At 44.4% G+C, this 27,633-nt stretch overlaps 1 protein-coding gene across 5 annotated transcripts in view; it reads right to left on the reverse strand.

Moving 5' to 3' along the window:
• The window catches only part of Pfk (ATP-dependent 6-phosphofructokinase), a 73,262-nt gene that overhangs the window by 36,553 nt on the left and 9,076 nt on the right, over positions 1-27,633 (reverse strand). For all 5 annotated transcript variants that reach the window (XM_084602853.1, XM_084602855.1, XM_084602856.1 and 2 more), the window contains exons 4-13: positions 25,855-26,020; positions 23,641-23,685; positions 21,503-21,611; positions 17,012-17,107; positions 16,282-16,374; positions 10,404-10,529; positions 9,379-9,443; positions 5,012-5,087; positions 3,809-3,955; positions 871-941 (exon numbers count right to left, since the gene is read on the reverse strand). In XM_084602853.1, the coding sequence (XP_084458979.1) occupies positions 871-941; positions 3,809-3,955; positions 5,012-5,087; positions 9,379-9,443; positions 10,404-10,529; positions 16,282-16,374; positions 17,012-17,107; positions 21,503-21,611; positions 23,641-23,685; positions 25,855-26,020 (994 nt within the window). The remainder of the gene's footprint in view (positions 1-870; positions 942-3,808; positions 3,956-5,011; positions 5,088-9,378; positions 9,444-10,403; positions 10,530-16,281; positions 16,375-17,011; positions 17,108-21,502; positions 21,612-23,640; positions 23,686-25,854; positions 26,021-27,633) is intronic.

Genomic DNA, 27,633 nt, shown 5'->3' on the forward strand with positions numbered 1-27,633 from the left:
TAGAGGATAACACTCCCGACTATGATAGCTGGCTTTCAGTAGTCCATGGGCCAAGTTCAAAGTACTATACTGTACAGCACACGAGAACTTACTTAGAGTACCAATGACAAAATGGCATGCTAAAAAACAGGCAATGAGCTAATACAACGATCCCAATCCCTATTTAGCACCAAGGTTATTTACAGTGAGAGAATGAAGAGAAGTTGCTGCTATAATTAAATAAAGCTCAGCCAAGTTAAGGCACTAAACTAGTATATACACAATTTAAAGATGATAAATAACACAGACCTAAAGAAGAAGGACGAAGGTGTGCCAAGGAAAGAATTGAAAGGGCCTCTGATGTTGGGCCAGTTCAATAGGAAAAAAATGACGAGCAACTTAGCATGGGTAGAGAAAATGCAAATCAGGTGTGCCTGCACAACAGGTTTCACTTTGGTTCCAGTTTTGGTTCGAGGCTCGGCTTTAAGGTCAAGCAGGTTTCAGACAAACATTAGGGACAAAAGACACCCCACTCACAGCGACAAGATGTTTTATTTTAGTTTATTTCACGGTCAAGAAGGACAAGACAAAAAAAAAAAAAAAAAACAATGCTGAAATTAGTGACTGCATATTCTAGCACTGTTATAGCGAAGGAGAGTTGGTATATGCGCAAGGAAGCACGTGCACAAGAACTGTCACCAATGATTAAGGTCTTCATCTATGAAAGTGCTGCAGACCACAACTGCACAGTTTTTGTACAACGATGGCACAAAGTGCAGCAAGTTTGAAAGAACGGCATTACGCGCTTCTGCTTTCCTTTTACATACATAACAGGCACGTGACAGACTCGAAAAAACAAACAGACCAAAGCTGACAACAGCCTGCGCTCACCGCTTGGTTCCCAAGAAGGCACCACCTTGGCCAACCCAGCCGGTCACGTCATTCCAGTTCATGAGCTGGATCTGTTGGCAGGAGCAACCATTTGGCAGGGTGAAGATTCTAAAATTTCTAAAGCACGTTTACGCAAAACAACAACATAAAAGGTCACATATTTACAGGACATGTGCTGCCTTCCAACTCTTTGATCTTCTTCCCCCTGTTTCCTGTGACCAACTAAAAAAACAATGAAATAAAATTGATAACTATCAGTGAAAAACCCCCCACTAAGTATCACTAGGCCAATTGTGAAATGCATCAAATCTGATCTTTTAGCCACCACTGAACAAACCTGACCCAAAGGCAGGTTAGCACTTTTCAGACATTTCATGCCTGGAAATCAACGAAACTAAGCGGAAGCACTTTTAGACAACTGTTTCTCGAGAATATCTTGCAGGGGAATTCTGCCTAGGTTGCAATGTCTCAATGAAAGCATGGAAACACTCAACACGTTTGCTTGCATGCCGTCTGAATCTAGCAGCCTTTGTTACTTGATAAATTATCTCTCGATCGTCTACTGAAGAAAATACTAAATCAGTTTTAATTTGTTTCCTACTACAGCTATCGAATTGCAGGGAATGGTAAACTGAAGCAAAATACGAAATCAGCGGCTTGAGATGGTCTTTCAACTGAATGCAATGCTAGAAGAAAGTCCTTTGAAGCTTTTTGTGCTTTGATGTTCAGGTGGCTCTGTTTCCAGCTGTGGTAATATTATCAGCACATACAGTACCTTGATTTGGTGTTTTTAATGCTAATTAAACATTCCTGGCTGTCTTACATCAGCAGGGAATGGCCAAATATAAACAACCTTCGTGCGGAATTTTAGCTAAGCAAGCTATGGAAATTCTCAACAGTGATGTACATACAGTCAGATTTATTGGTAACTCTCAGAAGGAGTGGCACACCTTGTACAATACATTTCTTCCACTTTCATTAAAGAAGAAAAAAAAAAAGATCTGGGACTAACAAAGTATAAAATATTTCTCCACTTCAGGGGAAAACAGGGTCTGGTCTCCACTCTTCTACGCAGCCCTTCAGTGGCATATACAGTCGAACCCGGATATATTAAACTCGAAGGGGATAGCGAAATAGTTCGATATATCGATAATTCGATACACAGAAATCGGCTTGGGACGGCACTTACGATGGGAAAAACGATACTGTATTTGTCGCGTAATCAACTCACGCGCATAATGAACCCACCCTCCACTTTTGCACTCGAGAATTTGGCAAAAAAAAAAAAAAAAAAGTGTTAAGGCCAGCTCGCTCACATGCAAGCGATCTCAGCGACAGAGCAAAAAATTTCCAACTTGTTGGAACTGTGTCCCTCTGCCCTACGAGCCACCCCGGCAGCTCAAAACAAGGTTTCTGTGTTGCCGTGGCGGAAATCACCAACGTTATCGCTTGCATGTCGCACTCCGTTTTGGTCGTCTCATCCACAGCTCATTTCTTGGCAGCGTGCCAAGATGCTGTGCAGCGCAGCAATAACGTCGCAATGTGTTTATCTTTTGATAGCTCCTGCTGCGGTGGGAAGCGAACTTGGCAGACTGCCCGTGATGGCTTGATTGCACAAGCCTGGTTCGATTTATCACGTCGCGTTTGGGGCGGGCGTAGTCTACTGCCACAAAATTATTGGAAAGCGTGATAAAGTAGCTGCAAATGCTGTTTGAAGCGAAAAATGCTAAAAGCCGGTGTCATGATCGCAGCTGACCATGTGCTTTCGTTGATTCACACATACGTAAAAAAAAAAAAAAAAGCCGCTTCGTAACGCCATATCTTACGCTACGCCGCGCGTACAGCACAACGATAAGAACAAACGATTCGAAAAAAAAAAAAAAAAAAAAAAAAAAAGAGATCTGTCGCTTTTTAACTTCCGCAGGCATCATAGCCACGTCAGCCGCCGCGCGCAGAGGGTTCGCAACACACGCTGGAGAAGCGTCCGACGTTCTGTGTGAAAACGGGCTGAGCTGGCTTGGCGCATGCGTAGCGCGTGCTACTGCGAACGAAGGCCGGGAAGGGGAAGGAGAGAGATAGCTCGGCAAAAGAATGGCCACTTCGTTCTATCGCGTTTTTCCCCCTCTCGTTCCCACCGGTTCTCTCTGGTTCATTCACGCACATGGCTTGCAAACGTCACGTGCTTGCGCGCGGGAAACGATAACCGCAGATGCGCGCGGCGCTGCCCTAGCCGAACTTTACCCTCTCATGCCTTCCACGCGTGGCTTGAAAACGTCACGCGGCAAACGGCCGAGGGTGATGCGATCGACTTTGGGGAAGGCACACTTTCCAGTGCGTGGTGCGGAGTTCGATTTATTGAACGACCGGTGAAATTGAGTTTCGATATATGACGCGGCTTTTCTATACTTTTACATGGGATTTTCAAGGGGATATTCCGTGAGTTCGATATAACCAAAATTCGATAAATCCGGGTTCGACCGTATTATGCCCATTGCAGTGAGATGAAAGCAGGTTCCTAAAATAAACATCTGACAGTGAGACGACTGAAGATTGCTTATACTACATTACAAGACGTGCGATTCTCTAATCCCAAACACACAAGTTATCTAATTTGCCTTTTTCACAAGATGTGGTATCCTAGGGGGACTGTGAAAATTTACCTGGTACCAAAAAAAAAATCTAGCTCAAAACAAAAGTATGTGGTCGACGCAGGGGCGATAAATTTCCACAAGGAGCCCAAAGTGCACACGAGATGGCGGCTGCGTTCTTGGCAGCTTGTGCCACCTGCCATTTGCCCCACCTGTCACCATAATTAGCTCCCCACACACCCTAGAACCTGTTGATTTATTTTCAGTTGCTGCAGCTTGGGAGAGGAGTGGCCGTGAGGAAAAAGGCAGGCTGTTACACAATCACAGTGCAGCACCCACAAGCGACTCACGTTGCCCTCAATGAGTCCTTCAACGCCGTCGTGAATCCCGAAGACGCTGTCTCCTCGAAACAGGCAGTTTCGGACAAACGAACGGACTGCGGCATTCATTCCACAGCACGGAGCACCCACGTGCATCACAGCCATCCGGTAGCCCTCCTAGAAATGCACAGGAAACTTCGTTAAAACGTCAAGTTGGGCTAGTTGGTAATTTCTTGTTGGAATAATTTTGTAGCGGTTATTGAAATGAAATCACTCAGGGGCCAACCAATCACACTCTTGCGAGTTCTGTGATGATGTACATGCAGAGACGACACACAAACAGCACAGGACAGCATAAGATGATATTCTACTACAACTAGAAGCCAAGGCTGGACAACATCTGTGCACATTGGTACATACAAAATGAAGGAAAACTGAAATTTGATTGGAGATGCTCACTCACTCAAGCCCAAATGACAAATGAAGATTGTGTACCATGAAAAAAAGTGCTTCGGTGTTTAATAGCTTATTGTATAATTTTGCCCATCCTTTAAGGGAACCTTCATAAGTGGAATAAAGTTGCAATAAGGCAGTAATTAAATCTTAGCATCCACCCATTCACAGTCATGTGATGAGAAATGGAAGCTGAAATTTCATAGATTAGGAAAAATTAGTCCTGGTTTGGGGTTCGAACCTGGGGCCTGTCAGGGGTAGCCGCTCTTCAATTCCAGGCCAGGAGGAATTTCCAGGAGGAATTTTTCGTCAACTACAAAGTTTCTGCGCGGAAGATATAGTATGGAGTCCTTTTGCAGTGTCTGCGTCGATGCTAACATATAGTTACCATATGGTTTGATGCATTAACCAATAGCCACATCAAAAGTGAATCCAAGATCCTCACTTACATGCAAATAAGGTGCAAATGCTGTCGATGTGGGCCTTATTTGATGCTCAAATGCTCTATTCATCCCCCCCCCCTCTTTCCTATAGCATGCAAGATGTAAAACACAGAAAAGGGACATACACAATGGGAAAGTCATGACAAGGTACACATGTAATCATGTATTGCATTCCACTCACCCTGGTAGGGGCCTAATCCAAAATGTGTGCATTGAATTAAAAATTGAATTGAGAAGTGGAAAGTTCAATTAAAAAGCTATTTTTCAGCCGTCACGAGCAAATGAAACAAGCATTTTTCAACTGATGCAGCAAATGAGAAAATATAAAAAAACCCACCTGTTTGTCCTCGGTCATTTTAGGGGGCTTCAACCTTGTAAGCATACGGTACGTCTGAACATTCCGCTCGAAGCTCCTACAAAAAAACATAACCCACAATGTTATTGTACAGCTGTTAAGGCATACACATTACAGGCCATAAATAAGTGCTCGGGCATAGAATCCAATTTTTTTAGGTTACTTTTGAATTCGAATACTTTTTAGAGAAGTCCCCATAATTATCAAAACTGAAAGAGCCACGACTTGGTTTATCACATTAGCAATTATTTAAATGATATCAAGCATGCAATGAACAGAACAGCAGAAGAGTAAGAAAAATTAGTTTGTTAGCCGTGATTGGTCATATGCAGTGGAACTTTCATGATGACGATATGAATTTGCAAAATTACCTGCCTGTAGAGTGTGTGAAATTTTGACAGTTCCCAGCTCTTCCAGGGTACTAAGAAGGTATCAGCGCTTGAACCAACGCTACATCTTTGAGCGCTCACTAATTGCTTCCCACACATCGGCGACACTTCGATCGCCAGTTCAACACACATCACCGGACAGTGAGTATCACCGCACAACCTGTACATGGCCGATGTCACGATTTATGGTGGCATGGTACGAGCCAGGAGTGGCGAGTGGTGGCATGCGGCCACACAAATTCGAGGGTGGTGCAGGAGTCCAGGTGTGTTTGATTCACTTTCATCCATCCTTATGAAAGGAGCTGCCCGGACTGACAGCATATATAAGTAAAACCTCATTGATGTGTTCTTTTTAAAAACGTAGGGAGGGGGATGTATTATCCGAGAAAACACAGGATCCGAACTGCCTGATTTTGAACAATTTAATTATTGAATGAGGTAAAAAAGCATATAGGGTGGACATTTTTTCTGCATAAAAGGGTCAATTAGCATTTCTTAACATCAAGTATGACCAGCTCCTTTTTCAAGTTTATGCAGAATTCAGTCCGCATTTGTGTTGTCCAACACAAATAACAACACAGATTAATAACAAATAGTTTGTGGACGATAATGACGAGCCAGATTGTTTTTTTGGGTGCTTCCGAATGCTTCACCCCCTTATACCAGTGACATGTGGAGAAGCCACCGCGATTGCTTACATTCACCACGTTTTTTGCTCATGCTGCGTTCCCCATGTATGGCTTGCTCGTATGCAAGCGTATAATTGCATAGTAATCAAATGGTTCACACATATGCCCCCTAAAGCATTGCATAGAAGTCCCTGTATTTGTCCTCATGCAGTCGTTTTTCCGAGGGAATGCAACCATGTATGCTGGCTCGTTGGTCTTCTTTGAAGCTTCGCCTCTTCGCACCGAGGCACTGCAGAAAAGCAACTATAGCGAGTAAGCGCCGCTGTTCAATTTTCATGTCGCGAGTTTTTAGGTTCGGTCCCCTCGTACATTAGCACATGTGTGGTTGATAGGCAAGTGTATTATACAACCACAGTTTGTTGAAATTTTGAGCTTGGTAACCGGGAAATTGTGTTGTCCGGGATCATATTAACTGGGAGAAAAATACTGCAACTCTGTGGGAGATGTTTACTGCCCGCAATTCTGAGCGCATGAAACGGGAAATTGTATGAACCAGGAACGTATCAACGAGGTTTTAGTTAAATATTCGGCCATGCCGTCTGGTCTGGTGAAGTCTCAACTTGTTGACAAATCAATACCTGGCCATGTCACTTGCTAACTGTCGCTTGCAAGAGGCATGATTTTTCAAGGTGAGAGGTATGAACCGGTCAACGCCGACAGTGCTGAAAAATTTTTTCCGACCTGGGGGTACTGACACTCTGATGTTCAAAAGCCTGCTAGAGGCATGGTCGTGATTTTTCATGACTGCCAAGATTCGAACCTTTGATGCCGCTGACACCAATGCACAATATTTTTTGACATGAGGGTGCTGACACTCTCACTAAAACACACTGCTTTTACTGGCCATATTTTGCCACATGGAAGTCGACCCTCAAAGTTTTGGCCCTTGCTGGCCAAAAAACCAAGCTCCCTTGAAGCATAAGTTTCTTGTTTTTTTTTTTTATCATGTTTGGTCCGCAGTATGTGATAAATAAAAATAAAATAAAAATAAGCTGACCTCCATTATGTAGTTTGTCATGAGATGGCACTGTGATGAGTGCATAGCTCAAAGCAATGAAGGCATAACCATGCAATCAGAAAGACACCAGTCTGAAGCCAATGGAGATAACGAAGAAGAAAAAAAAATGGTGCTCCACCCTTCCACTCTCTTCTGCAGCCTGACTGACTAGCGACAAACTGCAGATGCTGCAGTTTTGGACTCGACTGCAAAGCGCACTCTGGAGATAAACGTTCCACAGAGCAACTGGTTGCCAGCCGAATTTGTAGGCACGCGCAATGACTTTTATTGGTTCTTCATATGCACAAAACGCACACTGCCTGTCACCTGCTAAATACTACTTTGGAGCCTGCAGCTTCCCTGATTTCAGATGATCATTTTTTCAGAGGGAGCACTGATGCTGCTATAGGTGGGAGGTGACTGGAGCTAGAGAGGAGCGCGCACACCATTGCCTTAAGTCTGGCACTCCCATCAAGAAAAACCGAGAGCATGTTACCAATGCTCACTCAAAAATCGTATCAACGGCTGCACCGGAGTTAAGCACATCTTCCCTTCTGCAGTTGCATGCTTTAAATATCAAGCATTGGAATCACTCCATGAAACAGAGTTTGAATTATTGAAGTTATTGCCGCAAGCTCATGGATGAATCACGCGGAACGAAAATGAAAAGGTCACCCCTGATGACGCTTATTGTTCCTGATGATGCTTATTGTCCCACCATAAAAGTCTTCCACTAATAACTATCAGCACTTGAGCGTGTTAAATGCTGGCAGAGTTCTTGGCACTTTGTGAACACATGTTCGCAATTGAACATTCACGTGCATGTGCTCTTCTCTTCACCCATGAAAGAATGTTGCATAAAAACGACCCGAGGACTGCCCTAAAAATGAAGTAATCCCGGTGGTGAGCTTTGATGAGACCCAGCCAATCAATGTACACAGCACTAGGTCATACTCATAGTAACATGTAGGACATAACTTCCTGAACAGACACATAGGTCATGATGCACACTGTAACAAGGTGCCTCTCTGTTTTTGACCGGCGAGGGCTCTGTAACGAGTGTTGACATCAAATAGCAGACTAGGGCACTGCACTTCATCCACATGCATGCATGTGGAACACTGCCCGAATATGCATCCTCAGTTTCTTCCTCACTCATGTCTATTCAAGGTTTCAACGAACGTTGGACAACCCTACTGCATAATCCACTTCCTTCCCCTCTGGTCTTATCCCCCCAACACTAAGTGCAACCGAAATTGACTGCTTATACATGGGCACTGTGTGTAGGCTTTAAAGGGTGACTCCGGTGGTTTTATCATCATTTTGAGTTATCAACTGCACTACATTCCTTGGCGTATCCTGACTCCGATATAAGAAACCATTTTTCAAAATTCCAAGCAAAATTATTTTTAGAAAGAAAGAACAGCAAATCGAAACCAAAACTGGTTCCGTGACCAGAAACGATGTTCCTGTTGACGAAATGGTGACGTCACAAGCAGTGTTGTAAAAACACTCGCACGCACGTTGGATGGTAGAAATAAAGTCCTGAAATCACGACACAGTACATAAAATGCCCGAGATAGCCTAATGCAGGCCTCAATTTCACTGTCACACAGGGAGTGGGCAGTAATGCAGGTATAATGTTTGTAGCATCACAAATGCACTGTTTGCCCGCAGAAATTGTCTAAACTGAGAGCACAATCTAGTTATACGCAAATGAATTATCGCCCGGCACCCAAATGTGGTGGAATGCGTCACGGCAGAGAGGAAAACCTGCAGCAAAATGTTTACTATAATATCAAATGTTGCAAAACCTCCAGAGTTGCCGTTTAAGTGACAGTAACAAGTTTTTTAATCAGCATTCTGGCTTGCTTTCCAAAGTGTTTTTTTTTTTTGTACTTTTTATTCTGTGTGTGTGACAATTATATTTTTTGACAGTTTTCAGTGTACTGCTTCACACTTATTGAATTTTTATTCATCATGTGGTTAGCTGCTTCTGTTGCAAAGATACGTCGCTCTCTTAACGATTGCTCGCATTTCCCCCTCTGTAACATAACACCCACCACTCTGCAGTATAAATCCCCATAGAGTGTCAGAGTACAAGAAAAGGGGGGACTCAGTAGAGCACTATGAAATGAGCAGTGCTGTGTGATTTGGCTGGGGCATAGTGTCGACAGGGTCATAAAATCCCGCCATCTACAAAAGAAAAGGTGGGGGCTATTCACACAGTGAGCATAGTGCCTGAGATGTGTCAAGCAAGCCGTGCCCTCTTACCTGCCTCGCAGCTGGACCGCCTTCTGCCACTCCTTGTTGGCCATGGCCTTGGCAACTGCTTGAGTCTGCAAAAGAGGACGCCACACCAGTCGTGGACTGCATGCTAGGAGATAAAAATTCTGCTTTCAAAAAGAAAAATCATTCAGCAGCCTTTGAATCTCTCTGCTGAAATTCCCAGCCGGTTTATGCATACTCTTTATGGACGTGATGAGCACAATCACAGTACATATAGTCAAGTTTCTAGAATGCTACTTTGCTTAGGATACATTAATTGCTCAAGATTCAATAGTGTTCTCTATGGTTTGTACACACATAACCAATATAGCTGATACAGTGTCTGTTTCAGGCTGCTTGCAAAAATAATGACAATTTTTTTTTTTGCTAACATTAATGCACTCCATGCATAACCTTTTGACAGCTGATTTACAACAGAATATGCCTGCAATTTTTTCTGTGAGCACACTACATCTAACAGTGATTTCTTTGTACCAGACAAGTTCAGCACACTCCATATCCTTTACGGGGATGGCTTCAATGCTGGCTAATGGGCAAAGCAGACATTATTTCTCGTACTCCAATACTCTATTTGGCAGCACATGCCTTGACATGGTCACACAATCAGACAATAATTTTTTTTTCCGGAGTTCTACTGCAGCGTGTCACCTTTGAAAATTACGAAGTGATGAGTGCCTGATCCCTTGAGTGGTTATTTGGCAAACCTTGGTTATTTCAAAGTAGAATTTCTTCCCACAAGATGAAGCTCGTGTCCTTTTAGTAATGATGCAGTAATGCGTAATGGATTCCTAGCCTGCAGTCACCTCCATAGTGCATGGTTGGATCAAAAGCGCCCACAAGAAACGCAAAACAAGCACCTTTACTAAGTGTGGAGCACTTAAGAGCACTGCTCGAGCATGAGAACAGAAAGACATCAGGGAGGTGACACAAAGGTGGCTGAGAGAGAGGACAAAGCGTTAAAAAAAAGGCAGGTAGTTGTGACGTGAAAGTGTTCCCAGCCTAAGCAGTACCTTCTCCACACACTGCATGAGTGGCACTCGGACGGCTTGGTTGCCGTCCAGGGACACGACGCAAGCCTCTGAATCTGGTGTGGCTTCAAAGAGGGCCAGCACAGCCTCGGCTCCCATTCGGCAGCCCTGCAGAAGACGTCAGCATTAAGCCCAGGGGGAGGAGCATACATTTCACAGTGTCACGCATAGTACAGCAGTTGTGACAGTGAAGGCAACATGGGTGTAGTTCTCAGATCGCCTCTATTCCAGGAAAGAATCTTTGCAGAAGACAACTGTCTATGTACGTTGGCATACCCTCTCATACATTCTCCCTTTCTTCACCATGTCTGACTTGAAACGTACATATTGCATATATATATATATATTGTGAGCCCTCCACGGATCCTCTTTCATTTGTACATACCATGATCTTCGTCTTCCTCTTGTACATACCATCATCATCGTACCGCGGCGCCGGCTCCAGCGCGCGCTTGGGTTTTTCTCCATCAGATTAAATGCTGACACGGCATACCTTGCCTTGCCTTCACGACCTTGCCGTCTGGACCTGGCCTTCTTTCACAAGTGGTGGAGGTGAAATTAGATCCCCTTGCTGCCTTGTGCCCTGCCTCTCGCTGGAGCTACGTTCCGGTCGCCGTTTAACCATTACCATCGTCATGTCAACCGAGAGCAGTCCCGACCCGGCCGGACCCTCTACCTCGGCTACACCGCCGCCTCCGATGGTGCCCACACGACAACGCGACCCGCCGCTGTTCGCTGGTCGTCGCGACGAAGACGTCGATGACTGGCTTGACACTTATGAACGCTGCAGTGCCTACAACCAGGGGGATGATGCTTTGAAATTTCTGAACGTATCTTTCTACCTTATTGAGGTCGCCAGAAATTGGTTTATTAACCGCGAGCCCCACACCACAAACTGGCCCACTTTCAAGCAGCAGTTCCGACAGTACTTCGCTGACCCGGCTGTTCGGATGGAGATCGCAAGGAACAAGCTCGCTACCCGCCGTCAAGGTCCCGATGAGTCCTATGCGTCATACATAGAGGCCGTGCTGTCACTCTGTCGGCGTATCAGTCCCACTATGCTGGAATCTGAACGTGTACACCATGTCTTAAAGGGAATCAATTCAATGGCATATAACACCCTAGTTGCCCAAAATCCATCAAGTGTTGATTCCATTATAACGACCTGCCAACGCCTCGACCAGCTACAGTCCTCCCGATTGCAGCCCAGCTTCACTACTGCTCCGACTTCTACTGACCTCGATCTACGAGCCATGATTCGAGCGATAATCCGCGAGGAGCTCCAAGCTCTCAGCCCTTTCTGTCGGCACGGGTGCGATCATTCGTCTCCTCCTAATGACGCCGGCCTCCGCCACATCATTAAAGAAGAGTTGGCCACTATCAACCACCCTGTCATGCCTGATCCTCCTGCACCTCGCCCAGCACCGACTTACGCTCACGTCACTGCATCCCCTCCTCCTTTTGTTCCCCCACCCCAAGCACCACACTACAATCACATCAACGCCATGACGACGGCTCAACCGACGCCACCCTATTACGCACCTTGGCGCCCCTCTCGCCCAGTGTGCTATTATTGTGGAATTCGAGGACATATATCTCGCTTTTGTCACCGACGCATTCAGAATGAGCGACATGCCCAGTGTGCTATTATTGTGGAATTCGAGGACATATATCTCGCTTTTGTCACCGACGCATTCAGAATGAGCGATATGGTTATGACGCCTTCGAAAGTGACACACCTGCATATTATCAGCGACGACCAATTCCTAGTCAACCTCGTCGATTCTCTCCACCGCCGGTATCCTCGTCTGAACTAAGTGGGGCTCATGTATCCCGACGCCGGTCCCCTTCCCCATACCGCCGCACTATTTCACCACTTCGACCAGCAACAACTGTTCCTGTCCGTAATTCGGAAAACTAAGCGATGCAGTTTCCGGAGGAGAAACTGCACTTTGCGAACTTACAAAAAGTCCTCCTCGTCGCCCGTATAATATGATTTCCGTTTTAGCTGAAGGATTACCGGTCGAAGCTTTGAATGACACAGGAGCTGCACTTTCTGTTATTCATGCTGATTTGTGCCACCGTTTGCGGAAAGTAACGACACCATATGATGGACCTGGACTTCGTGGAGCAAATGGCGTCCCTCTGCACCCTTCAGCAAAGTGCACAGTTCGAGTTGTTATAGACGGCGTCCGCCACCATGTGCAGTTTGCTGTGCTTTCACCGTGTGCGCATTTGATGATTTTTGGATGGGATTTTTTGTCAACAACTTCAGCGTTAATTTCTTGTGGCGACCGTGTCATCCATATGACAGACAGTGATTGTTCATCTGACATTTCTGCACGGCATCATTTCCTCATTGCCGCAGCTGATACTGTATTGCCTCCACAGTGCGAAACACTTATTACCGTTTCTTCCGAACACATCAGTGACGGGGATGTACTCATCGCACCATATCATAGTCATCTTGCCCGTGGAATCGCCTTCCCATCAAGCCTTGTACGATTCCGCAGCAGCTCTGCAATAGTAGCTGCCACGAACACTTCCCGTGAATCCCTCGTGCTGACCAAAGGAACTTCCCTGCCATGCATAGTGGATGCTCACCCTATATCCATGATGGTGCTCACTGCCCCGCTACCTCCGCAACGCGATTCATTGCAAGTCTCTCTTTCCATGCTGTCGAAGACAATCAATCCGAACCTCAAGCCAAACCAACATCAACAATTGCTGCAATTGCTTCAAGCCCACCAAGCCATTTTTGATGCCACTTCCCCACCACTGGGACAGACTAGTGTTGCACATCACCGCATCCTTACCGAAGGTAACTCAATTGTACGCCGACGACCTTATCGGGTTTCTCTCTCGGAACGAAAAGTAATTGAAGAAAATGTCAATGACATGCTCCGTCGCGATATTATTCGTCCATCAACAAGCCCATGGTCCTCCCCAGTAGTATTAGTTAAAAAAAAAGGACGGATCGGTACGATTTTGTGTTGATTATCGCGCACTCAACAAAATTACCCGCAAAGACGTCTACCCGATGCCGCGTATTGATGACGCCCTTGACTCTCTCCAAGGTGCCGAATATTTCTCGACCTTGGACCTCCGCTCAGGTTATTGGCAAATACCTATGCATGAGGACGACAAAGAAAAAACCGCTTTCGCAACTCCTGACGGACTTTACGAGTTTAATGTTATGCCCTTCGGCCTTTGTAACGCACCCGCAACATTTGAAAGAATGATCGATACTGTACTCCGTGGCCTCAAATGGAGAACCTGTTTATGTTACTTGGATGACATTGTTATCTTTTCGTCAACTTTTACCGACCATCTCACGCGCCTGAATGAAGTCCTCACGTGTCTTGCTTCAACGGGCCTTCAGCTCAACACAAAGAAGTGCCACTTTGCAGAGAAGGAAATTAAAATATTAGGACATCTGGTTAGCCATGACGGCATTCGCCCAGACCCTGAAAAAATAACCGCGATCTTGAATTTTCCTCGTCCTCAATGGACTACAGATTTGCGGAGTTTCCTTGGCCTGGCGTCCTATTTCTGGCGATTTATAAGACATTTTGCAACTATTGCTGCGCCACTTCATGAACTACTTAAAGTGCGCAGCCCTTTCGTGTGGACTGAACAGTGCAACACTGCTTTTAACGACCTAAAGCACGCCCTCACATCAGATCCAGTTCTTGGCCACTTCAGCGACAGCGCTCCTACCATCCTGCACACTGATGCCAGTGGTCACGGTCTTGGCGCTGTACTTCTGCAGCGCGATGCAACTTCACGTGAGAAAGTGATTGCCTTCGCCAGTCGGACCATGACTCCAGCTGAGAAAAACTACACCATTACCGAGCAGGAATGTCTCGCCGTCGTCTGGGCTGTTCAAAAGTTTCGCCCTTACCTGTATGGTCGGTATTTCACAGTTGTGACCGATCATCATGCTCTTTGCTGGTTATCTTCACTGAAAAATTTGACAGGCAGACTTGGCCGTTGGATTCTACGTCTGCAAGAATACCATTTCGACGCCGTTTATAAATCGGGCCGCCAACACCAAGATGCCGACGCTCTTTCTTGCTGCCCGGTTTCGGAATCAGCCTGCTGTTTTTCTTCACAATGCATTTCCACCTCTGACCACAGCCGATCATCGCTTCCACCGACACATATCACTGCAGTTTCTTTTGACGACTCTGAGAACAAGCACGCTCTCCGTTCACAGCAATTAGCTGATGCCTACTGTAGACCCATCATCGACCGCCTTATCGGCGCTTCGAGCCCACCCAACGCTAGGCTTCGCCGACAGCTTCGCAATTTCAAGCTTGAAGATGGCATACTACGCCGCTACGTGTATTATCCTGATGGAACTCGCTGGCTCCCAGTCGTACCGCGTGTGCTTCGCCCACGTATACTAGCAGCTTTCCACGATGACCCTACCGCAGGTCACCTTGGTTTTAACAAAACATACGACCGCGTGAAAAGACGATTCTTCTGGCCTGGCCTGTCTACCACCGTAGCTAAATACGTTGCTTCCTGCCACCTATGCCAACGTCGCAAGCGGCCGACCTCTTCCCCCGCTGGTCTCCTACAACCCCTTCCCTGTCCCGCCACACCATTCGACGTAGTCGGCATCGACTTATATGGTCCCCTACCTCTCTCCAATGGGGGTAACCATTGGATTATAACAGCTGTCGACCACCTTACACGCTATGCTGAGACCGCCCCTGTACCGACTGGTTCCGCTGAAGAGGTAGCTAATTTCTTTTTGCGGTCAATTGTATTGCGTCATGGCGCTCCTCAGGTGCTTCTAAGTGACCGCGGGACGGCCTTCTTATCGACAGTCGTATCCGAAGTTCTTCGTGCGTCATCCACCCTCCATAAGACAACCTCAAGCTACCATCCCCAGACTAATAGTCTGACTGAGCGATTTCACCGCACCCTATCGGATATGCTATCCATGTACATCACACCGGATCATCAAAATTGGGATACTGTTCTACCATTCGTCACATTCGCCTATAATACTGCAGTACAACGGACTACCGGTTACTCCCCATTTTTCCTCGTTTTCGGCCGTCCTCCCACTACAATCCTCGACACTTCCTTCTTCTCTACGCCCGACTACTACTCATCATTACCAGCCCAGTTCTCAACCCGTGTAGCCAGATGCCGTCATCTTGCCCGCCTCAACACAGAAGCGTGCCAGCAGGACCGCAAGAGTCGCTACGATTCGAAACATCGCGTGGTCTCTTTTCGTCCTGGTGACGAAGTACTGCTGTATACACCACTGCGCACCCCTCGCCTTAGTGATAAATTTCAGCACCGCTATCTTGGTCCCTACAAGGTAATCAACCAAACTTCCCCAGTAAACTACCAAGTCACACCTGTTGATCCCCCAGCTGACCGACGCCACCGTGGAACTGAAATTGTTCATGTATCTCGCTTGAAGCCGTTTGTGCGCCGCGGTACATCAGTTGGTTAGGAGCGGCCAGGCTGGCCGCTTCCGACCCCTCGGGCAGATTGTGTGAGCCCTCCACGGATCCTCTTTCATTTGTACATACCATGATCTTCGTCTTCCTCTTGTACATACCATCATCATCGTCCCGCGGCGCCGGCTCCAGCGCGCGCTTGGGTTTTTCTCCATCAGATTAAACGCTGACACGGCATACCTTGCCTTGCCTTCACGACCTTGCCGTCTGGACCTGGCCTTCTTTCACAATATGCACACACATTGATAATCACTGCACTAGGAACATTTCCTGCAACTTACAACAACAGAACTACAATGTCAGTTGGGGCTAATACTGGTAGAGGTAAGAACTGTTCACTGAGGTGAAAACAAAGTGCACAAGAGAGCCCTCACCAGGATTCTGTCAAAGGCAGAGGGGCTGCCACCTCTCTGCACATGGCCCAGGACGGTGATGCGAGTGTCTTGCTTCAGGTGTTCCACCACCACCTGAAACATTGAGGAGAGAGCAAAAGGTCGCTTTGAGATGACCACCATTTTACGATAAAGTTCTCTTAGTAATGCTGCACAAAATGAAAAAAAAAAAAAAAAGAACCACGCATATAAGACACACTGTCGTATAGAGCGCACTAGCATAATTTTTGTTAAAAAGGAAACCACTAAGCTCCACCTTTAAAAATATGATGCAACAGCTTTAATGGCTCCTGCAGATGCTCATTTGCACACATGCATTCTGATGCTCACTTAATCCTTGAATTGTGTCACTGTTACCTCGCACATGCTCCTCCGCAGTTTGGAAGCAAACAGTTGTTTGCTTCCAAACTGCGAGAAAAACCACCTGACACAAACATAAATTCTCACTTTAACTAAGCTGTATGAGCGTGCCAGCGTAGCCTAGGGATAGCGCTTATGACTCTGGATTCCCATCACATGAATCATGTGCCAACTAACACCTAAAAGCATGCTTGTGATTTTTCCCCCATAACGCTGACAACTATTACAACGCCAATGCCAGGTTTCCCACTGAACGAGGGCCTCAATGCTGTCAGATAAAAAAAGAAAAAGAAAAAAGAAAGAGGAAAACCACTGAGATCAACAAAAACCGTCCATGATAACAGCAACTTGCCTTCCTGATCATCTCGGCCGTAATGGGGTTTCCCTCTCGATCTTGCGCCCCCTCAGCCAAGATGATGATGTTCAGCCTCTGGCCAGTCAGTCTCTCCTGGAAGAAACAAAAGGGTGGGGGTGGGATGGGAACGACAGAATAATGTGAAAATTCTACCCAATGGAGCCTGTGCACCCTTGTGGAGTGCCGAGCCAACAAGCAGCTGGGGTAGCAGCTTCAAGTCAGTGTAAGGGAGGTACACACGTGATCACATCAGCACCGTCATGATCGTCATTACCATGCTGAACATAAAAGGTACACGTCACGAAAAGTAACTGGTTCCTGAAAGAAATGTTAGATGCAACAAACTTTTGACATGCTACGTACGCAATAGTGTTCAAAGCAGATTCGCACCTTTTAGTGCGTGCAGCATTGAGCAGTGATCTCTTCATTGCGGTCAAATTTTGCATGCTTCATGTTGCAGGTCATGCCATACAGTGAATGTAGCGAATGACGTTGTAAAACAGTAAGCATGGGTTACCATGTTAGCCTATATTTTTATGCGGACATATTTTGCTACAGGTAGCAATATTTTTTTATTTTCTTCACAATTTTAAGCGTAATGTGCATCTTCAAAACATACAATATTTCCATAATCCTCCAGTTTTTACTTTATAAGTTGCAAGATTTCACTGCTGTTATTTTTATGATCTTAAAAATTTTGTATCAAATTTTAGACATCTTGGCAGAAAACAAACCACCAGTATTTTGCGGTGGAAACCTAAGCTGTCTCTTTTAAGGCCTGACTAATATATTCAGGAGCATGCGAATACTCATTTTCAACAGCACAAGAGGCGCCTGTACACATGGACTTCATTGGACGGTCTGTACAGGAATCAGATCGATTATATTCTTTGCCGGCAGAGATGAAGAAGCGCTATACAAGCAGTAAAAACAAGGCCTGGGGCCGATTGTGGCACCGATCATCAGCTTCTTGTTGCCAAAATTAAGCTTCGATTGAGGAAAACGCAGAAAACTAGAAGGCCTTTCAGGTATGATCTGGATCAAATTCCATTAGAATATGCTGTGGAAGTGAGGAATCGATTTCAAGAATTAGATCTAGAAGACAGAGAGCCCGAAGAGATGTGGACCGATGTTCGTGATATAATACAAGAAGTTGCTACTAAAGTAGTTCCAAAGCAAAAGAAATGCAAGAAAGCAAACTGGTTATCTGAAGAGGCTTTGCAAATAGCTGGGGAAAGGAGGATGGCAAAAGTTATGGGGGAAAGAGAAAGATACAAGGTTCTCAGTGCGGACTTTCAGAAAATAGCAAGGAGAGATAAGAATGCCTTCCTGAACATACAGTGCCAAGCAGTTGAGGACAACAGCCATTTAAGGAACGCAAGTGCTCTGTATAAGACAATCAAAGATATCAAAGGAAGCTTCCGTGCTAAGCTGGGCGTGATAAAGGACAAACGAGGCAAGGACCTCACTGAAGCCTCAGAGATAAAGAAGAGGTGGCAGGAATACACAGAAGAACTGTACAAGAAGGACCCGAATGTGCAAACCCAACATAAGACGGTTGTGATTACTGATCTCGAGCCGGGCATCCTGAAGAGTGAAGTTGAATGGGCCTTCGCCAGCCTTGCTAAGAACAAAGCTAGCGGAATTGATGGCATTCCAGCTGAGTTGCTTCAAAACCTCAACCATGATGCTGTTAACATTTTGCATAAATTATGTCAGAAGATTTGGACAACCCAGCAGTGGCCACAGGATTGGAGGAGGTCAGTTTACATCCCCATCCCAAAGAAAGGCAGTGCCAAAGATTGTTCCAACTACCGCACGATCGCGCTTATTTCGCATGCTAGCAAGGTGATGTTGAAAACTCTTGAAAAGCGTTTGACTGCGTAGATCACAGCAGATTGTGGCAAGCTCTCCAAGAGATGGGAGTTCCAATTCACCTCATCTGTCTCCTCAGGAACCTGTATGAAGGGCAAGAGGCCACAGTCAGAACTGGGCATGGTCTTACTGATTGGTTTCCGATTGAGAAAGGAGTGAGGCAAGGCTGCATACTGTTGCCCTGCCTATTTAACCTATATGCAGAGCGCATCATGAGGAAGGCCGGTCTGGACGAGTCTTCAGTTGGAGTGAAGATTGCTGGAAAACGTATCAACAACCTTAGATATGCGGATGATACCACTTTAATGGCAGAAAGTGAAGTGGAACTCAAGAGACTTCTGATGCGCGTACAAGAAGAGAGTGAGAAGTTTGGGCTTAAACTGAACATTAAAAAGACAAAGATCATGGCGTCTTGCCCTATCAAGTCCTGGAGCGTCAATGGACAAGAAGTGGAAGCTGTGACAGATTTTCTCTTCTTGGGCTCCAAGATTACCTCGGAAGGAGACTGCAGCCATGAAATTAGGAGACGCCTGCTTCTGGGAAAGAGAGCAATGGTTAGCCTTGACCGCCTAGTAAAGAGCAGAGACAGTCTGCCAACCAAGATCCGTATAACTCGTGCTATGGTCTTTCCAGTTGTGATGTATGGATGCGAGAGTTGGACTGTGAAAAAGGCTGACCGCCGAAGAATTGACGCATTTGAATTGTGGTGCTGGCGAAGACTCTTGAGAGTTCCTTGGACTGCCAGAAGATCAAATCAGTCGATATTGTCGACCATAAACCCTGACTGCTCATTGGAGGGTCAAATTCTAAAGTTAAAGCTCAGCTACTTTGGTCATCTGATGAGAAGAGAGGAGTCGCTGGAGAAAGATTTGATGTTGGGAAAGGTTGAGGGTCGCCGGAGAAGGGGTAGGCAGCGAACGCGATGGTTAGATGGCATCCTCGAGGCACTGCAGATGAAGTTATGTGATGTTAGGAAGATGGTGAGAGACCGGAAAGCGTGGCGTGACATGGTCCATAGGGTCACGAAGAGTCGGACACGACTGAACGACTGAACTGAACTGAATATATTCAGGTGGAAAAATAGTTCTTTTCAATGCTAACAAAAATGGCATCTGAAAGGGTTCATGTATACGACCACAGCTGAAACTAGATCCGTGCTTGTTACTCAGATCGTTACACAGAACATCACAGTAAAATCTCTGTGACATAAGCTCAGTTGATGTGAATTTCAGGATGATATGAATTTGTGAAATTCCTCAGCCGATGCTCACTGTGTACAATGTGCAGGATTTCAGATGTCACAAGCGCTCTCTCATGTCCCGATGAACAATACGAGCACATGCAGAATATCGCAGTGTTGGGCACTGTGCACAGTACAAGACTGAAGCAAGACTGAGGCTAGTCGCGTAGTTTGTATTAGGTGCAGTTTTCAAAGGCGCATGGCCCACACATTTACCCATTGTTACTTTTAGTAACACTGAGTCACTAATTTGACGTATCTATCTCCACAACACATTCCTGCAAAATGTACATCTGTTACTTTATGTGCCAACCTTGCGCAGTACAACTTCGAAGAATAACTCACGTGAAAGTTTATGCATGATTCTGACAATAGGCACCCAATATTGAAATGTGTGTGCAATGTTTTTCTGACTCCACGAGGCAGAAGTATGTGTATGTACGGGGCAACATTTTTAGCGTATACACATGAGAAATATGCATGAGCGGTCTAGGCAGGTGGGTTGTAGAGCAAGACAGGCATTATGCAAGTTATAGAGCCTAATGATTAGGCAATTGGCTAACATTACCTAACCAACTTTTTTGTTTTTGATTTTGTGGCAATATTGTGAAATCGAAGGTAGTAAACATCAACAGTGAGTCCTTTATTTAAACGTTTTGAACAAGCAACGAAAACCAAAATATTTTAAATAAAAAACGCACACATAAGGAGGCTAGTAGAATACGATTTGATGCATTGCACATTTATAAAGTAACGCTGCTGCACGTGGTGTGGCCAAAATTATGGTAACTTCCTATAAGGCATCAGGTACACAAATGGCACCTGTATTTTATGCAGATTTGGTAAACGCCATTTTATAAATGTTCAATTCATAAAAATCAACTCAAAGAGCTTTCAGATGTGTTTTTTTGATGTCAAATATTCTGAGCCACATTGCCAACTGGCGATTAATCGGCAATGTTGCTTAGAATATCTAAACAATATATAAAAGTGACCCAATGTTGATGTTGATGGCCTTCAACTTTGCAACACAATAATGCCCCTTAAAATAAAAAAAAATAGGAAGCACATTAATTCTAGTTAAACATTCACCTAATCATTACGCTCTAACACACATAACGTCAGCCTCGCTGTACAACCTACCTCCATGCACTGCACAAACGTATCTCTCATTGATAGTTTTTAAAATACAAATCTGTAAACATAAAAAAAAAAAATCATTCAGTATAATCAATCACTGCCACAAATGGTCACGAAAGACGAAATGTCAAAATAAGGTGTTCCCGTTGCAACTGCTCACTCTGACAATCAACGCATGCTTTAATTTGAACAGCGTTAAATCGAGCGCCAATAGATTCGAAATGAAACTGCACCTGATGCAACTTGGAGCACAGGATGGTCTGCCAGTCGCCATCTGGTGGAAACTCAGGAATGAACACAAAGTCTGCTTCGCTGGCCAAGGCCGCCACAATGGCCAGATAGCTGGGGTTCGGCATTCGCAGAGAAAGAGAATGTGAATTAGAATCTCAAAGGCTAAGATACCACCAGACTGCAGCAAAAATTCAAATCCGCTTATATTAAATTTGTTCCAATTAATTAAACTGCTGCTTTGGCCCTGACAATGTGACAGGTTCTTTTTAAAACAAATTTTCTGTGCTTCACATGTTCAGGATATCAAGAATAGAATGTAACAAAGCTTTACAAGCCTGTTGGTGAAAGGTTTACATACATAGGACTTATTACTAGAAGCTGTACAAATAGCCCATCATCATCATCAGCCGGACCAAAGTCCCTCAAGGGACTCTGGGCGGACTATACCCTCTGCTGGGCGAAGGCTTCTGCCATACTTCTTCAATTAACCTGGACCTCTGCCAGCTGCATCCACTTGACCCCCGCAACTTCTTAACCTCATCCACCCACCTAATTACTTTCTGCTGCTCCTTGCTATGGTTTCCTTCCCTTGAATCCAAATTTGTTGCCCTTTTTGACCATCGGTTATCCTCTCTTCACACTATATGCCCTGCCATTTCTCGTTCTTGATTTCCACTAGAAAGCCATTAACTCGAGTTATTTCCCTGACCCACTAGTGTTGCACCCTTCCTATCTAACAATGTTACACTCATGATATGAATACTAGTCCACGCATGGTCAATCCACTCATTTCTCACCTTTTGTTGCTTAGTATCATATGAACAGTCGTACAGAATGCCGTAGAAAGTGCACAGCATTTATGAATTTATGCATGAAGCATGGATGAAGATTTTGGCAGTAACAAGCTCCCAGGGGGCCGCTTCTTTCTGACAGAAATGCTACAAACGAAGTTTGCACCTTCTTTATGTAAAGAACAAAAGTGACCTCAGATTTCAAGATGACCTTGAACCGTACCTCACATGTCACAGAGAACAAAGTTTCGTAAAGCAAGATTTGGTCTGACTATTGTGCTGGAGAACCCAGGTTCGAACCCGACCTCCCGCGGCTATATTTCGATGGAGGCAAAACGGAGAGGCATCCGTGTGCTGTGCAATGTCAGTGCACGTTAAAGATTCCCAGGTGGTCTCCCTCTGCTACTGCACCTGTTTCTCTCCTTCTGCTTTCACTCTCACCTTCCTCCCTTCCCTTACAGTGTGGTCCAGGTGTCCACAGAACAGGTGTGACAGATATTGCACCTTTTCTTTCCTTGAACCAACTATTATTCCTAAAAAAGCTCCATGTGAACAGAGATGCTCAGTTCATTCAAGTTACAACTTTTTAGCACACATCAAGTCTGAAATATATATTCCACACAAAGTAATGTTCATGATTTTACGTACACAATGATGCACCGTTTGCAAAAATAAAAATGACGAGAAAACTCCGCCTTTTGTAATGTCTATATTCTAAGTTTCACACACTCCACAAAACAAATCTCTATTCAAAATGAAAGCCTAAAGCAAAAATTTAAAATTGCTCCTACAAGTAGATGCCTATCCCATAATACGCATGCCAACGATTTGATTCCTGTCTGGTGATTGTTGGTGCTGCATTTTATTCTCTTTATTAGTGCACTTGTTAATGTTACCCGGTGTGTATATACATTTTCATTAGTAAAACGGTCAGCCGTGACGGTGTTTGTGTGTGTGCATTCTCTTCTGTGTCAGCTAAATTTTATTTATTTTTTTACACTTCGGTAAAAATACTGGTAGCAAGCACCAATCTTTCATGACGTAGTACAACAGTACAGGTCAGCTGTCATTAACCACAGCATTTCTTAAACTGCCATGCACACTGCTGCAGTATATACATGGTTAAAGAGGATGCCCCCCCCCCCCCCCCCCACCAGATAGATTTGGAATACAAGAGTACTAAATGTGAGCCCATTTGGCCTGTCATGCAAAAGAAGAAGTAATGATTTTAGGCCATGTAATATTATATCTATATACATATGAATAAAAGCCTTATAATATTTCTACTACATAAAGAAAAAAATGCTAAAATTATACTGAAGTGTCAAACACAATGAACCAGAACTTACCCACAGTGCCTCCCCATTACTTCAAGGATGAAGGTCCTTTGATGGCTACACATTGTGAGAAAGAACCAGAAAAGAAACACGCCGAAAATAAGTTTTGGAGAAATGCTTTTAGAAGGCAACTTTGGAGTATTTAAGAACAGTTTTAGCTGATCACAATACAGGCACTCTGAACTCACTAAGACAACTCCACCATCGGGTTGAGGAAAGCGCCACTGCATGGCCAGTTTTAATGCGAAAGCATTTCTTAGTTCAAGAACAAGAGCTGTGGACAGAGTGTATCTGCGGGAATTGTCATTAGAACTTGTCCGGTGAAATCTGGTATCCAATATAATTCGAATACGGTCAACTCAGTGGTGACCTCCAAATTGGTTTGGGAAACCTTAAAAATGTGACCCCTGGACTTCCAAAATTTGACCTCGTCAGCATTTGATTAAAATCTATGCCCAACTTCATTCAAGTATGGGCAATTTAGTGGATACCTGCAAACTTATGTGGGCCACTCCTAACATTTGGCTTCGCCCGAATCTTGTCAATATTGGTGTCTAACCTAATTTGAGTATAACGAACTCAATGATGATTTCAAAACTTGGCTAGGCCAACCTCAAAATTTGGTCCCTTCATCCCCAAAATTTGACTTAATCCCAATTTGACCAATAGAAACGACTATTAAGCAATGAAACACAGAACTCATAATGCAACCAGGCACGAAACTCACAATGGTTTTGAAGTTCTACATGTAAGCAGACTTAAGCGCACCCCTGTAATTTTTTACACCCCCTCAGATAGCTTTCCCCCTCCCAAGCATCAGATGGAAGAGAAGGCATTCAAGCATCTATCAGTGGTGTTCCATTGCTCATAGCTGCAGGATACTAGCCTATAAATGACGTCATAGGTTTCATTACAGGGTGAATGAAAGGACCATATACATATGGCGCCAAAGAAACTATGTCAACTGATTAGAACAGGAGTGTCGCGCAAACTCGCATCAGTGAAGTGTGCCGTCAGAGCATAAGTTGATGGAAATGGAATTATCTCACATCCAGCGTCTTGGTGCTGACACCTTACGTTTAAACTTATTTATACCCCCGTTATCTCCCATGCAAAGGCAGCCTTTATGCGGCAGCATACAAAAAAAGCAAAACCTGCGTTGGAGACCAGATCTGATATTTTTTTGGCACTACTTTTAGCACAAAAGCTGGAAGATTACAGCTGGGTGTGATGCTGTTCAAGTAGGTGTAAATGAATAAAATCACTATTTGAAACACCCAATTTATAAAATTTATACAGTCGCTACGAAAAAAAAAAAAAAGGACACCACAAAAGGAAAACAACAATAAGCAACCCCTTACCCCAGGAAATCTTAGAGCCAAAGTAACAACATAAACTGTCACGAATAAGACTTACTAACAGGTGGAGAATCATAATAAAAACTTGAGAAATAACACGAATTGCTTTGTGCCACAATGACTGTTTTCGGCTCAGTCAATTAAGAAAAGAAAAATCTGCTCTTACCCTGACTACCTGTTAACAAAAGGGAGTGGTAGCAGTTAAAGCTAAGCAGTACTCATGTGCTCACTGCTGCAACAGACGGTGGAGTCACTACCCCCTTTCGAACAATCTGAAAAGCAGATTTTGACTATGCTCATTATCGCTGAGCTTTTTGTTACAACAAATGTTGCAGTTCAGGACCAGACAATTCGCTTCAACTAAGAAATGCAAAAAAAAAAAAAATTATGTAGATATCTCTGCTTCAGTTACTGTACATATAAATTTTCATTTATGAATTGTACAATGGAAAACATTAGTGCATTCATTTCTGTACGCATCTACTAATAATAACGCACTAGATTAGATGAATAATCATTTCAAAAGAACAAATATGTAATCAGGCTTTAATTTAGTAATGTATCTGGTTTCAAATAGTTTACACTGTTTGAGGTATGGGATGATGCCATGATTGCACAACAAAGTTATAACAGCAGCTACTGTAATAAACTGTTTTGAGTATTAGAAATGCAATGAAAAAAAAAAAAAAAAAAGCGCTGCAAGAACAGCTCTGTGCTGTATTCAAATAAGTGCTGGATTGCTGCAGCAGTAGTTGCTCGATTCTGCATATTCAAATAAAAATAAAATTGCAGGTTTCAAGCAAAAAGCCACCACAAGCATCCCCAGGTGGAAGAGTGCACTGAAAACGAGAGGAAAACCCGTGCCCACCTTGAGGCAGTGGTGACAATGGCATCGATGGCCTCCATGATGCGATGAAGGGCCGAGTCGGTGCCAATGGTCATGTCAGTGCCGCAGAAATCATTGTCGATGGAACCGACCATGCCCACAATGTTGAGGTGACCGCACTTGGATCTCTGGTCTTGGTTGATGCTGCCTGCAGTGGACAAGAGAAGGTGAGAGAGAAAAAAGAAAGAAAGAAAAGGCTGTCAGAAAAAGAAAAGGAGGGCTATTATGCTTCTATGTGGAAAGAAATTTTTTGCAGATTTTGGCAGAAAAGGAAAAAGAAGAGAGAAAGCTTGCGCTCAAAGTGAAGGCAAAGAAATTACACATGGCAGCACAATATGTAGATTTTGAAGGTGGCAAAAGAAAAGTGCTGGCCATGTGAGTTCAGCGAAGAGGGCAGAATAAAAAGGCAGCAAGTGAAATGATAAACCAGCACAAAGGCATTGCGTAATCTGAAAGCTTTACTAGCAAGAAAGTTATGAGTGTGCAACATGAATGTTTGATTTTCAGGTGAGGTGTGAAAGCAAAGAAAAAATTTTCATACTTATATATCATTTTTTTTTTCTTCTTACAAATTCAGAAAGCTGGAGGTGAATCCAGACTAGTCCAGGCCTGCAGTTATACTCAGAAGTGAGCTCCTTTTGAAAGATCACTTACAACAGTGACAGTTAACCTGTAAGTTTGTTCAGACACGTTGGCCAGAACATCCGAAACATGAACCCCATGTGAACATGGCAACAAAAATCGCCTTTGCAGGTTGAATTGTTCAAAACAGCGTCTGGCCCCCAACAGTATACAGCAGCCTCTTTCAAGCACACACACCTCTGGGTAAACCTATCCTTGTGTGGTGGTGGGTTTTGAATCCTCTGCTGTATCCCACCTATCTCTTCCTCTTTACCTCTTTTCCCTGAATGTGGAGAGGAGTTTAAACTCTCACCATTTTCACTCCTGTCAAACGAGACCAGTGGCACTGTGAATGTCAATGACGATGATGCAGAACTTGGGAACAAGGCAAGAATAGCTAATTAGTATCTTATCGGTCACTCTACAGCTACCCCTATGATGACTGGCATCCAACTAATGTGTAGGGATGACGCTTCTGTGGAAGGATGGAAGTCTAGATAGCTCTACACGGGCAATAAAACACTCACCGAGACAATTACGGAGGCCACATGCACTCGTTTCAACAAGAAGCTGTCTGGTAACCATCTCAAACACAATAACGTGCAAATGTGGTGGTATTGTGTATTGACTTGAAATCGTGCTACAATAAAGGCCTAAGGTTCAGAATGTCTAGAGTAAGCCGTTGACAATACTGGCTACCAGCAAAAATGAAAAGCAAACTAAAAGTTCACTTTCATGGGTCCATGAATACCACGCAACAAGATGCCAATGGCAGCAGCCGCAGCCATATGCCTATAACACCAATCTGATTTTACCTAACAGATTGCTTTGCTTGACCTCAAAGTTGATTCTATTCAAGGGCGAAAGCCCTTTTAGGCTCATGGAAAGAAAGCCCGTACATGAGATGTGCGCGGGATCTGTACACTGATGTGTCACTTGTCAATCATCTTGATGACGTCATCAGAAAAAATAAAATCCTGTCTGCACCGGGAATTGAACATCCACGCTCGGTCGATCTCCAGCTGAGCACTTTAACCAACTATGCCACGCTTGGGATCATGAAATGCACATCATAATTCTCCTTGGCTACCATTAGAATAATAATAGTGATGACAATGATGCTGCAATTACTGATAATGA

The sequence above is a fragment of the Amblyomma maculatum genome, chromosome 4 (genome assembly GCF_055883805.1).
Source record: "Amblyomma maculatum isolate TAMU_Amacu chromosome 4, ASM5588380v1, whole genome shotgun sequence".
Lineage (NCBI taxonomy): Eukaryota > Metazoa > Arthropoda > Arachnida > Ixodida > Ixodidae > Amblyomma > Amblyomma maculatum.